The sequence below is a fragment of the Bombina bombina genome, chromosome 11, assembly GCF_027579735.1.
Source record: "Bombina bombina isolate aBomBom1 chromosome 11, aBomBom1.pri, whole genome shotgun sequence".
Lineage (NCBI taxonomy): Eukaryota > Metazoa > Chordata > Amphibia > Anura > Bombinatoridae > Bombina > Bombina bombina.
In genome coordinates, this window is record NC_069509.1 from 121,452,844 (window position 1) to 121,466,579 (window position 13,736).

Sequence of the window (13,736 nt, forward strand, 5' to 3'; positions counted from 1 at the left end):
AATTAAGGCCTTGAGAGTGGCTGATTCTTTTATTTGCGATGCAAATATGCAGATTATTCGCCTGAATGTTAAGGCGTCAGATTTTTCAGTACTAGCACGTAGGGCACTCTGGCTGAAGTCTTGGTCTGCGGACATGACTTCCAAATCTAGATTTCTTTCCCTGCCATTTAAGGGGAAGATTCTTTTTGGTCCAGGCCTGGACTCAATCATATCCACTGTCACCGGAGGCAAGCGTGCCTTTTTACTGCAGGATAAGAACAAGCCTAAGGGACAAGGTCCTAATTTTTGTCCCTTTCGTTCGGATAAACCCCAATGGAAGCAGCCCTCCGAGAAGCCTGATCAGCCCAGGGGGACTTGGAGACCGACTCAGTCTTGGAATAAATCCAAGCAGAACAAGAAGCCCGCCTAGTCAAAATCGGCATCATGGGGCGGCCCCCTATGTGTCTCCAGACTGTGTAGGGGGCAGACTATCTCTCTTTTTGGAGGCTTGGCTGGGGGACATGCAAGACCCTTAGGTCCTGAAGGTCATCGCTCAGGGGTACAAGATAGGTTTCAGATCTCATCCACCCCGAGGCAGATTCCTCTTGTCAAACCTGTCTTCAAGGCCAGAAAAACGAGAGGCCTTTCTAGGGTGCGTGAGGGATCTCTCCTTCCTGGAAGTAATTGTACCGGTACCTCTAGCAGAAAGAGGTCTGGGATACTACTCAAACCTTTTTGTGGTCCCAAAGAAGGAGGGAACTTTTTGCCCGATTCTGGACCTAAATTGCTTAAACAAGTTCCTGTTGGTCCCATTGTTCAAGATGGAGACGATAAGGTACATTCTGTCCTTAGTTCAGGAAGGACAGTTAATGACTACGATAGACTTGAAGGATGCTTACCTTCACGTTCCAATCCACAAGGAACACTTCAAGTTCCTGAGATTAGCGTTCCTGGACCAGCACTTACAGTTTGTTGCCTTCCATTTGGTCTAGCTACTGCCCCAAGAGTCTTTACGAAGGTTCTGGGGGCTCTGCTTGCAGTGGCGAGAACCAGAGGGATAGCAGTAGCGCCATATTTAGACAACATCCTGTTTCATGCTCCATCATGTCGGTTGACAGAGGAGATAAACTTAGAAAAGAGTTCTCTTGTTCCAAGTACCAGGGTGGAATACCTGGGTACGATAATGACTCCATATCCATGAAGATATTTCTTACACACCAGAGACGTTACAAGCTAACTTCCAGTTGTCTTGCCCTACAGACCTCCTTAAGGCCATCTGTGGCCCGGTGTATGGAGGTAATTGGACTCATAGTGTCCAGCATAGACAACATTTCATTCGCCAGGTTCCATCTCAGGCCTCTTCAGCTGTGCATGCTGAGCCAGTGGAACGGCAACCACTCGGATCTGTCACAACAGATTTCTCTGGACAACCGGTCGAGAGAATCTCTCTTTCTCTCTCTTGGTGGCTCTGTCCAGATCACCTGTCCCAAGGGACATCCTTCTTGAGACCATCCTTGGAGATTGCGACTACGGACGCAAGTGGATTGGGAGCTGTTTGGGGTTCCAGGAAGGCACAGGGCCTGTGGACTCGAGAGGAATCTCTCCTCCCGATCAACATTTTGGAACTTGGAGCGATCTTTAATGCTCTGAAGGCTTGGCCTCTTCTGGGTTCGTCCCAGTTTATCATATTCCTATCAGACAACATAACCTCAGTGGCTTACATCAACCATCAGGGGGGAACGAGGAGCTCCCTAGCAATGAGGGAGGTATCTCGGATTCTGGAATGGGTGGAGGCCCACAACTGCTCACTGTCAGCGATACACATTCCGGGTGTGGATAACTGGGAGGCGGATTTTCTCAGCAGACAATACTTTCATCCGGGGGAATGGTCTCTCCATGTTTGCGGAGATTTGCAACAGATGGGGGACGCCGGAGATGGATCTCATGGCGTCCTGCTTCAATACCAAGCTACCCAGATACGGGTCGCGGTCCAGAGATCCTCAGGCAGAGCTGATAGGTGCTTTAGCAGTGCCTTGGAGGTTCAGTCTAGTTTACATTTTTCCACCGTTACCACGTCTCCCTCGGCTAGTGGCCCGCATCAAGCAGGAGCAAGCTTCGGCAATACTAATTGCTCCATCGTGGCCGCGAAGGATGTGGTTCGCGGACCTGGTGAGGCTGTCCTCATCTCCTCCAAGGAGGTTACCTTGTTGCAGGGATCTGCTGGAACAGGGTCCTTTTGTTCATCAAAATCTAGATTCTCTAAGGCTGACTGCGTGGAGATTGAAGCCTAGTCCTAGCCAAGAGAGGTTTTTCTGAGAGAGTAATTGATACTCTCATTCAAGCTTGAATGCCGGTCACTTGTCACATCTATCATAAGTTGTGGAGGACCTACTTATTCTGGTGTGAAGAGCGTGGATTCCCTTGGCATAAGTTCAAGGTTTCCAGTATTCTTTCCTTTCTCCAGGATGGTATGGAGAAGGGCCTTTCTGCAAGTTCCCTAAAGGTACAGATTTCGGCTCTAGCTGTGTTATTCTTTTGTTTAGGCTTTGTCTAGAATCAGGCCTGTTTAGACCTACCGCTCCTCCTTGGAGTTTAAATCTAGTTCTTAAAGTTTTGCAGAGGGCTCCATTTGAGCCTATGCGTTCAATTGACATTATATTACTATCTTGGAAGGTTCTTTTTCTATTGGCTTTTGCTTGGCGGCCCTTCAATGTGAGCCTCCTTACCTAGTTTTTCATGCTGATAAGGCTGTTCTTCGTACTGGGTTGGGTTTTCTTCCTAAGGTTGTTTCTGATTGTAGCATCAATCAGGAGATTGTGGTTCCTTCCTTGTGTCCTAATCCTTCTTAGTCAATGGAAAAGCTACTTCATAATTTGGATGTGGTTCGAGCTTTGAAATTCTATCTTCAAGCTATTAAGGATTTTAGACTCTTCCTTGTTTGTTGTCTATTCTGGGAAGCGTAGAGGGCAGAAGGCCTCTTCCACTTCCTTATCTTTTTGGTTGAGGAGTATTAATTGCTTGACATATGAGACAGTGGGACATACGCCTCCTCAGAGGATTACAGGTTATTCAACTAGGACTGTGGCTTCATCCTGGGCCTTTTAAGAATGAGGTCATTATGGAGCAGATTTGTAGGGTGGCTACCTGGTGGTCCTTACATACCTTTTCAAAATTTTTACAAATTTGACGTTTTTGCTTCGGCTGAAGCGGCTTTTGGGAGGAAGGTTTTGCAGGCTGTGGTGCCCTCCAAATAAGGGTCTGCCTCTCTTTTTGCCCTCCCGTTTTCATTCAGTGTCCTCTAGAGCTTGGGTATTTGTTTCCCACAAGTAATGAATTATGCTGTGGACTCTCATCATATTAAGAAGGAAAACATAAATTATGCTTACCAGATAATTTCCTTTCCTTCTGTATGAGGAGAGTCCACGGCCCCCGCTCGTTTTTCTCCATTGGGCAGACTTAAATTTTTGTTTTTTCTTCTGGCACCCTTTATACCTTGATATTTCTCCTACTGTTCCTTGTTCCCTTGGCAGAATGACTGGAATATGAGGGAAGTGGGGGAGGTAATTAAGCCTTTGGCTGGGATGTCTGCCTCCTCCTGGTGGCCAGGTTCTGTATTCCCACAAGTAATGAATGATGCTGTGGATTCTCCTCATACAGAAGGAAAGGAAATGATCTGGTAAGCATAATTTATGTTTCTTTCTAATGACACGATGAGTCCACGGATCATCTAATTAGTATTGGGAATATCACTCCTGCCCAGCAGGAGGCGGCAAAGAGCACCACAGCAAAGCTGTTAAATATCACCTCCCTTCCCTCCAACCCCAGTCATTCTCTTTGCCTACGTTAGAGCAAGGAAGTGGTAAAGTTAGGTGTTAGAAAAGATTCTTCAAGCAAGATTTTTATATTATTTTAAGTAGTGCAAGATTGTGCTGCTTTGTTCTAGGGTGTAGCCATAGTCCATATCAGTCTCTTCAGTAGAGCAGTGGTGGCTTTCAAGCAATGGGAACTTGTGGGACATAATTCTAACTGCGCCTCCCATGTAGTTAATGCTGCCCTAATACTGAAAGCCTGAGTAAGATTACTCAGTCTTTTTCTCTTTTTCCACAGGTCCATGTAAGGGAGAAGACCTCTCAAACCTAGTGAGCTGCCTGGCAGATTTATGAGGTAAGTGCTGACTTGGTAAACACAGGAAAAAGTGGGCACTTTATTCACTAAGGGACACACAATTTTATAAATATATATGTTTAGGGGAACATATAATGGCAGTATGGTTATGGCAGGCACTGGGGCTGAGGATTAATACAAAAATGCTAATTTTAATGTGGTTTCACTTCTCCCGGCGGCTTGACTTTAAAGTATGCCGACCGGGAGGTTTATTTTTTTAGACGCCCACGATGGGCGGGGCTAACTGAGGCGGCAGTTTGTTGTTGTGCGCCATTTTCCCCTTCATTCGCTGTGACCGGAGGGTGCAGATAACAGTCTCAGACAGGAAAGCGCATAATAAGTTTTAAAACTGCGCTTTTAGTACCGGACAGCTGTTCATTAAACTGCAAGTCGAGTTCCGGATCTTTTACTGGAGATATACTATCCTGTGTCACCAGGGCAGGTTGGCACCTCAGCAAAGCTAAGCTGAGGTGTAGAGGTTGTCAGTAGTACTTGCATAACACTATTTAGTTACTTACTACAAAAAATAAAAAAAGTTTTATGATTTAAAGTGACAGTAATGTTTTTTGTGTTTTAATTTTTATTAAAAATTTAAGTATTTTTTTGTGATAATTTGTTCCATTGTGAGTCAGAATGGACCAAGAAGCCTTGCAAAATGTTACTTGTTCTTTATGTTTTGATGCTATGTGGAACTACCTATCCCTTTCTGTTCCTCATGTAGAGAACTTTAAATTACAGGGACCGACTATTTTTCTGAGCCAACATTGTCTAAGGCAGATGCTGTTCAGGAGTCTAACGACAATGTTCAATATATACCGCAGCTTTCTCCTCAAGTGTCCAAAATGTTATTGCCCACTCATGCAATTCCCTGCGCTTCCTCTGAAACTCCACCTGGAGTTACGTTGCAAGACATTGCTTTCTTCATGTCCTCTGCAGTCTCTGATGCGTTGTCTGCTTTTCCCATGCTGCAGGGAAAACGCAAGAGGAAAAGTAAGCATTCAGTAAGTGAGGTTACAGACGCAGTTGTTGCTATTTCGAATGCCCCCTCCCAGAAGCCTGAGGAGGATACTTCGGTAGCATCTGAAGGTGAAATCTCAGATTCAGACAGTGTAATTCCTCCTGCTGATACTGAAGTTGTATCGTTCAGGTTTAAGTTAGAACACCTCCGTCTGTTACTCAAGGAGGTTTTAGCTACACTGTATGACAGCGACACCATGGTTGTTGTCAATCCTAAAAAATCCTAAAAAATCCAGTAAGCTAAATAAATATTTTGATGTACCTTCCATGGTGGAAGTTTTTTCTGTACCAGATCGAGCTATTGAGATTATTGCTAAGGAATGGGAGAGACCGGTTATCCCTTTTTCTCCATCCCCTGTATTTAAAAAGATGTTTCCTATAGCAGATTCTATCAAGGAATTTTGGCAGACGCTATTGAATCAAAAGCAGCATGAACTGTCTGCCCCCGATCTGGGACCGGATCTTGTGGGGGGCAGACTTTCATTCTTTGCCCAGGCTTGGGTTTGAGATGTTCAGGATCCCTGGGCGGTGGACATAGTGTCCCAGGGATACAAACTAGAGTTCAAGACCTTTCCTCCCAGGGGCAGGTTTCTGCTTTCAAGATAATCTGTAAACCAGACAAAAAGAGAGGCATTCTTACACTGTGTTTGGGACCTCTCCGACCTGGGAGTGATAGTTCCTGTTCCAATGCAGGAACGGGGTCTGGGGTTCTATTCCAATCTGTGGTTCCCAAAAAGGAGGGAACCTTCAGACCGATTTTAGATCTCAAGAGTCTAAACAAATTCCTCAGAGTGTCCTTCAAGATGGAAACTATTCGTTCCATTCTTCCTTTGGTCCAAGAGGGTCAATTTATGACAACAGTGGATTAAAAGGATGCGTACCTGCATGTTCCCATACACAGGGACCATCACAAATTTCTAAGGTTTGCATTTCTAGACAAACACTTCAATTTTGTGGCTCTTCCATTCGGTCTTGCCATAGCTCCCAGAATTTTCTCAAAGGTTCTGAGATCCCTGCTAGCGGTGCTCCAATTGCGGGGCATTGCAGTGGCACCTTAGCTGGACGACATTCTGGTTCAGGCTACAAAAAACAAATATAGATAGCAGCGCTTCACAGCAAAGAAACAAATATAGAAATAAATATATAATGAACAGTCTTACTGCACAATGATCCCCTGAGATGTATTAGGGGACATAACCAGATCCACAGAAAACGTTAACTATTTACAGTGATAGTGTCAGTTTCAAGAGCTCTTGAAAAAGCCCGGGCGTACTCCGAGGGAAATGCGTCAAGCTCTTTGGACCAATCTTGAAGGACTTGAGGAAGTTCCGTGATGTGGTCTCAGCTGTGTGCGGTTGAAAAAGTGCCGGTGAGACGTACGAGTCAGCTGTGGGGTTTCCCTGTCCGGGCTGCATATGTTCACATCATTGATTGTGAAAGGCTTATTTTAACCTACTTCTAGTAAGTAGAATCTGTTCTGTTGTGTCATTTACTTTTGTGAATAAACTACTACCTTGAATCTAGTCCTCTTGCGCTGTTCCCTTTTTCACAGTTGAATTCTAGTTCAGGCACCTTCCTTTCAACAAGCAAGATCTCACACGGAAATGTTGTTATCTTTCCTACGGTCTTACGGATAGAAGGTGAATTTGGAAAAGAGTTCCTTAGTTCCAAATACAAGGGTAATTTACTTGGGAACCATAATAGATTCTTTATCAATGAAGATTTTTCTGACAAAAGTCAGGAAATTAAAGATTTTCGATTCTTGCCTAGCACTTCAGTCCTCTCCTCGGCCATCAGTAGCTCAGTGCAAGAAGGTAATCGGACTGATGGTAGCGGCAATGGACATCATCCCGTTCGCCCGTTTCCACCTCAGACCTCTGCAGTTAAGCATGCTCAGGCAGTGGAACGGAAATTATGCGGATCTGTCTCCGCGATTACAGCTGGAGCAGGAGGCAAGGAATTCTCTACTTTGGTGGTTGTCTCTGGATCATCTCTCCCAGGGAACCTGCTTTCGCAGACCCTCTTGGGTGATGGTGATAACAGATGCCAGCCTTCTGGGATGGGGAACAGTCTGGGGCTCTCTAAAGGCTCAGGGAACATGGACTCGGTCAGAGTCTGTTTTACCCATTAACATTCTGGAACTGAGAGCAATCTTCAATTCTCGCCTGGCCTCAGTTAGCTTCGGCCCGGTTCATCATGTTCCAGTCTGACATTATAACCTCAGTGGCTTACATCAACCATCAGGGAGGAACTCAAAGTTCCTTGGCAATGACAGAAGTAGCCAAGATCATTCAGTGGGCAGAGACCCACAGTTGCTGTCTGTCGGCAATCCACATTTCAGGAGTGGACAACTGGGAGGCGGACTTCCTGAGCAGGCAGACCTTTCACCCGGGAGAGTGGGATCTCCATCCGGAAGTGTTTTCCAGCCTGATTCTCAAATTTGGGTCAGCCGGAATTGGATCTCATGGCATCTCGGCAGAATGCCAAGCTCCTGAGGTACAGGTCGAGGTCAAGGGACCCTCAGGCTGTACTGATAGACGCTCTGGCGGTACTTTGAAATTTTAGTCTCGCATACCTATTTCCTCCATTCGCTCTTTTACCTCGAGTCATTGCTCGAATCAAGCAGGAAAGGGCATCGGTGATCCTCATTGCACCTGCGTGGCCTCGCAGGATTTGATATGCAGACCTGGTGGACATGTCTTCTCTTCCACCTTGGAGACTTCCGTTGAGGAAGGACCTTCTACTTCAAGGGCCCTTCCTTCATACAAATCTAGTTTCTCTGAAACTGACTGCTTGGAGATTGAGCGTTTAATTTTATCCAAGCGTGGATTTTCAGACTCGGTCATTGAGACCATGATTCAGGCTCATAAACCTGTGACTAGAAAGATTTACCACAAGATATGGCATAAATATCTATATTGGTGTGAATCCAAGGGCTACTCTTGGAGTAGAGTTAGGATTCCTAGAATTCTGTCCTTTCTCCAAGAAGGGAGTCAAATATCTGCCTTGTCTATTTTGTTACATAAGCGTCTGGCGGATGTCCCAGACGTGCAATCGTTTTGTCAGGCCTGTGTTCAAACCAGTTACTCCTCCCTGGAGTCTTAACTTAGTTCTTAAGGTTCTTCAAGGGGCTCCGTTTGAGCCTATGCGTTCCTTAGATATTAAGTTGTTATCTTGGAAAGTTTTGTTTCTTGTTGCTATTTCATCTGCTCGTAGTGTCAGAGCTCTCGGCATTACAGAATGAGTCCCCTTACCTTATTTTTCATTCAGATAAGGTGGTTTTACATACTAAATTAGGGTTTCTCCCTAAAGTAGTTTCAGACCGGAACATTAATCAGGAGATTGTTGTTCCTTCCTTGTGTCCTAATCCTTCTTCTCAGAAGGAAAGGCTACTGCACAATCTGGACGTGGTACATGCACTAAAATTCTATTTACAGGCGACTAAGGCTTTTCGTGAGTCTTCTGCTCTGTTTGTGGTATTCTCTGGGAAACGTAAGGGACAGAAAGCTATGGCTACTTCTCTTTCTTTGTGGCTGAAGAGTATCATTCACTTTGCCTATGAATCTGCTGGACAGCAGCCTCCTGAGAGAGTTACGGCTCATTCTACGAGGGCTGTTTCATTTTCCTGTGCATTCAAAAATGAAGCTTCTGTGGAACAGATTTGCAAGGCTGCAACTTGGTCCTCTCTTCACACTTTTTCAAAATTCTATAAATTTGACACTTTTGCCTCGTCTGAGGCCGCTTTTGGGAGAAAGGTTCTTCAAGCAGTAGTGCCTTCCGTTTAGATTCCCTCCCTTATCATCTGTGTACTCTAGCTTGGGTATTGATTCCCAATAGTAATTAGATGATCCGTGGACTTGTGTCATTAGAAAGAAAACAAAATGTATGCTTACCAGATAAATTTCTTTCTTTCTTGACACGATGAGTCCACGGCCCGCCCTGTTCTTTAGATAGGTTGTTGGTATTTTAAAAACTTCAGACATCTCTGCACCTTGTTGTTTCCTTTCTCTCTTTTACTTTGGTCGAATGATTGGGGTTGGAGGGAAGGGAGATGATATTTAACAGCTTTGCTGTGGTGCTCTTTGCCGCCTCCTGCTGGGCAGGAGTGATATTCCCAATAGTAATTAGATGATCCGTGGACTCATCGTGTCAAGAAAGAAAGAAATACATTTATCAGGTAAGCATAAATTTAGTTTTTTTTAATTTTGTTTATGTAAACAACCCAAGGTATAGATCTATTCCCATTTTGGGATATTTCATGCCACCATATGCGATCATATATAAATAACTTTTTCACAAGCTTTGGGTTTCTAACTGAAATTACTTGCATACTGCTTGTGCAGTCATGACACAATAATTCTAAAAGCTTCTCTGGGATTCCCTTTGTTTGGAAATAACAGACTTATATGGCTTTGCCATTGGTTTTTGGTAATTAGAAGGCAGCTAATTGCTGCTGCACACCACACTTCTTATATTGTCTGCAGTGACGTGTTTAATTAGTTATTTGGTAAGGGAAATAGTATAGTAATGTAGGTATTACCCTCCTACCTAACATCTCACTGATCCCTCACAGCTCCCCCCCTCCACCCCACACTCATTTCCACCATCTTAGGTACTGGCAGACAGTCTATCAGTATGTCATTTAGAGCTTTTTTTTTAAATGTATTATTATTTTGCAGTGTAGTGATCCCACCTTGATTCCCCCTGATCTCTCCCAAACAGCTCTCTAACCCTGCCCTTCCCACTAAGGGCAGCCATCTTTGGTACTGGTAGCTGTCTGCCAGTACACAATGTATATATATTTTTTACATTTTTTTTATTTTTTCTGTAGTTTAGAAGGCCCCAACCTGTAGTGCATCACCACATCCCTCCCTCTCCCTTAAAAAAAAATGTCTGCAGTGTAGGGGCCCCCCACCCTCCCTCTGCCGCTGTGCAATTCACGTGCCTCCTGCCTTTTTCTCCCACAACTCCCACCGGCACCAATAGGAGATTGTTATGGACAGTGACACAGAATGTGTCACTGTCTATAACAATCTGGCAATCTGCCTTCATATGGTAACAGAGAGATTTCTCTGATTCATTCATTGGCACTCTTATCCAAGCTAGAAAAACTGTGATTAGAAAGATGTACTACAATGTTTGGAAAGCTATACTTTCTACAGCTTCGGTATTAGATTCCACATGTGATGGCTTGTGGACTCTCAACACTTTATGAAAGAAAACATGTACAAGTTTATCCTGGAAGAAACCTTGATTCCTTGCTCTAACAATGTTCCACAACCCTGAGGATTGTTTTTTTCCAGCAGGACAATGGTCCATGCTACATAGGTCAATCAATGTGTGGATGGAGGATCACCAGATCAAGACCCTGTAATGGCCAGCCCAATCTCTAGTCCCTGAACCCCATTAATCAACAGGAAGATGGATGGTCACAAGCCATCAAACAAAGCTGAGCTGCTTGAATTTTTGCGCCAGGAGTGACATAAAGTCTCCCAACAGCAATGTGACAGACTCGTGGAGAGCATGCCAAGACGCATGAACAGTGTACTTGAAAATCAGGGTTGTTCCACCACATATTGATTTCTGAACTTGTGCTAACTTAAAACATAAGTATTTCTTTCCTAAGACATGGAGAGTCCACAAAGTCATTCAAATTACTAGTGGGAATATCACTCCTGGCCTGCAGGAGCAGGCAAAGAGCACCACAACAAAGCTGTTAAGTGTCACTTCCCTACCCATAATCCCCAGTTATTCTCTTTGCCTTTGTCAATGTAGAAGGTGAAGTTTTGGTGTCTGAAGAATTGAATCCTTTTTGGGTATCTTTGCCTTCAAGCAAGTCAGCATGAAGGGTCGGCCCCCATTCCGGGATCGGATCAAGTGGGGGGCAGACTTTCCCTATTTTATTTGTTGTTTAAAAATGAATATGAACTTGTTTTCTTTGCATTATTTGAGGTCTGAAAACACTGCAATTGTTTTGCTATTTTCCGCAAATAAATGCTCTAAATGACAATATTTCTATTTGGAAATTGGGAAACATGTCATTAGTTTATAGAATAAAACAAAACTGTTCATTTTACTCAAATACACACACACATTCAGTATCTCACAAAAGTGAGTACACCCCTCACATTTTTGTAAATATTTTATTATATCTTTTCATGTGACAAAACTGAAGAAATTACACTTTGCTACAATGAAAAGTAGTGAGTGTACAGCCTGTATAGCAGTGTAAATTTGCTCTCACCTCAAAATAACTCAACACAGCCATTAATGTCTATACAGTTGGCAACAAACGTGAGTACACCCCTAAGTGGAAATGTCCAAATTGGGCCCAAAGTGTCAATATTTTGTGTGGCCACCATTATTCTCCAGCACTGCCTTAACCCTCTTGGGCATGGAGTTCACCAGAGCTTCACAGGTTGCCACTGGAGTACTCCAACACTCCTCCATGATGACATCACGGAGCTGGTGGATGTTAGAGACCTTGCGCTCTCCCACCTTCCGTTTGAGGATGCCCCACTGATGCTCAATAGGGTTTAGGTCTGGAGACATGCTTGGCCAGTCCATGACCTTTACCCTCAGCTTCTTTAGCAAGGCAGTGGTCGTCTTGGAGGTGTGTTTGGGGTTGTTATCATGTTCGAATACTGTGGCCCAGTCTTTGAAGGGAGGGGATCATGCTCTGCTTCAATATGTCACAGTACATGTTGGCATTCATGGTTCCCTCAATGTACTGTAGCTCCCCAGTGCCGGCAGCACTCATGCAGGCCCAGACCATGACACTCCCACCACAATGCTTGAATGTAGGAAAGACACACTTGTCTTTGTACTCCTCACCTGGTTGCTGCCACACACGCTTGACACCATCTGCACCAATTAAGTTTATGTTGGTCTCATCGGACCACAGGACATGGTTCCAGTAATCCATGTCCTTAGTCTGCTTGTTTTCAGCAAACTGTTTGCGGCTTTCTTGTGCATCATCTTTAGGAGAGGCTTCCTTCTGGGACAACAGCCACGCAGACCAATTTTAATGCAGTGTGCGGTGTATGGTTTGAGCATTGACAGGCTGGCTCCCACCCCTTCAACCTCTGCAGCAATGCTGGCAGCACTCATACGTCTATTTCCCAAAGACAGCCTCTGGATATGACGCTAAGCACGTGCACTCAATTACTTTGGTCAACCATGGCGAGGCCTGTTCTGAGTGGAGCCTGTCCTGTGAAACCGCTGTATGGTCTTGCCCACTGTGCTGCAACTCCGTTTCAGGGTCTTGACAATCTTCTTATAGCCTAGGCCATCTTTATGTAGAGAAACAATTCTTTTTTTCAGATCCTCAGAGTTCTTTGCCATGAGGTGCAATGTTGAGCGATAACACCAAATTTAACACACCTGCTCCCCATTCTCACCTGAGACCTTGTAACACTAACGAGTCACATGACATTGGGGATGGAAAATGGCTAATTGGGCCCAATTTGGACATTTCCACTTAGGGGTGTTCTCACTTTTGTTGCCAACGGTTTAGACATTAATGGCTGTGTGATGTTATCTTGAGGTGACAGCAAATTTACACCGTTATACAGGCTGTACACTCACTACTCTACATTGTAGCAAAGTGTCATTTCTTCAGTGTTGTCACATTAAAAGATATAATCAAATATTTACAAAAATGTGAGAGGTGTACTCACTTTTGTGAGCTACTCTGTGTATGTATGTGTGTGTGTGTATATATGTATATGTGTGTGTGAAGCAACATATTTAATATAATAAATTAGAAAGTTGTTTAAAATTGCATTCTCTTTCTAAATCATGAAAGAAACAAATTGGGTTTAATGTCCCTTTAAGTAAAAGGAAAATCGAAATAGGGGGGGGGGGCGTGCCTAGCATCTTCGGAATTACTCCATTATCTAATCCTGACCTTGAAATCACATGATCTCATTTGTTCTGATGTTAAACATTTGCCCTGGGCATGACGGGGTAAAACTATTGCAATGGTTTTGGAGATAATTATCTGATATTGTTCTTACCTGTTTGTCTTCAAATTATATTGAGCAAGTGCCAAAGCAGGTCAGCAATGTATGTTTTATTATTATTATTGTCAAGTAACAATAAATGAAATTTCTTGTACATCAGGTGTTTCTAGATATTTACATTGACAATATGTTTTTAAGATATTCATGTAAAATGCTCTGGCTGCTCATTATCTTCATGTATTATTATTATTAGCAATATATTTTTTTTGTTAAACTTTAGTTGTATTATTTTTCTTTTTCCCAGTGCACTTTTTAACCATTTTTAACTGTTTGCTTCTCTCAGCAATGGTACTGGCGGGAAAAGCTTATTATGATGGAGTTGCAAAAGTGGGTGAAATGACTACAGTCTCTCCTGTTTCTAAAGACCTAGGTAAGTTGGCAGAATGCGTTTAAGTGTTTTTTTTTTTTTTTAAATCTTTACCCTTTCATTGGCAATTTATATTATGTATGTGTGTGTAACTGTATATATATATATATATATATATATATATACATATATACATATGTACATATATATACAGGTAGCCCTCAGTTTACGCCGGGGTTAGGTTC

The 13,736-nt window shown here is 43.6% G+C and overlaps 1 protein-coding gene across 1 annotated transcript in view; it reads left to right on the forward strand.

Annotated features, from left to right (window-relative positions):
* The window catches only part of BAIAP2L1 (BAR/IMD domain containing adaptor protein 2 like 1), a 435,923-nt gene that overhangs the window by 160,541 nt on the left and 261,646 nt on the right, over positions 1-13,736 (forward strand). The window contains exon 3 of the mRNA XM_053694428.1: positions 13,468-13,554. Within this exon, the coding sequence (XP_053550403.1) occupies positions 13,468-13,554 (87 nt within the window). The remainder of the gene's footprint in view (positions 1-13,467; positions 13,555-13,736) is intronic.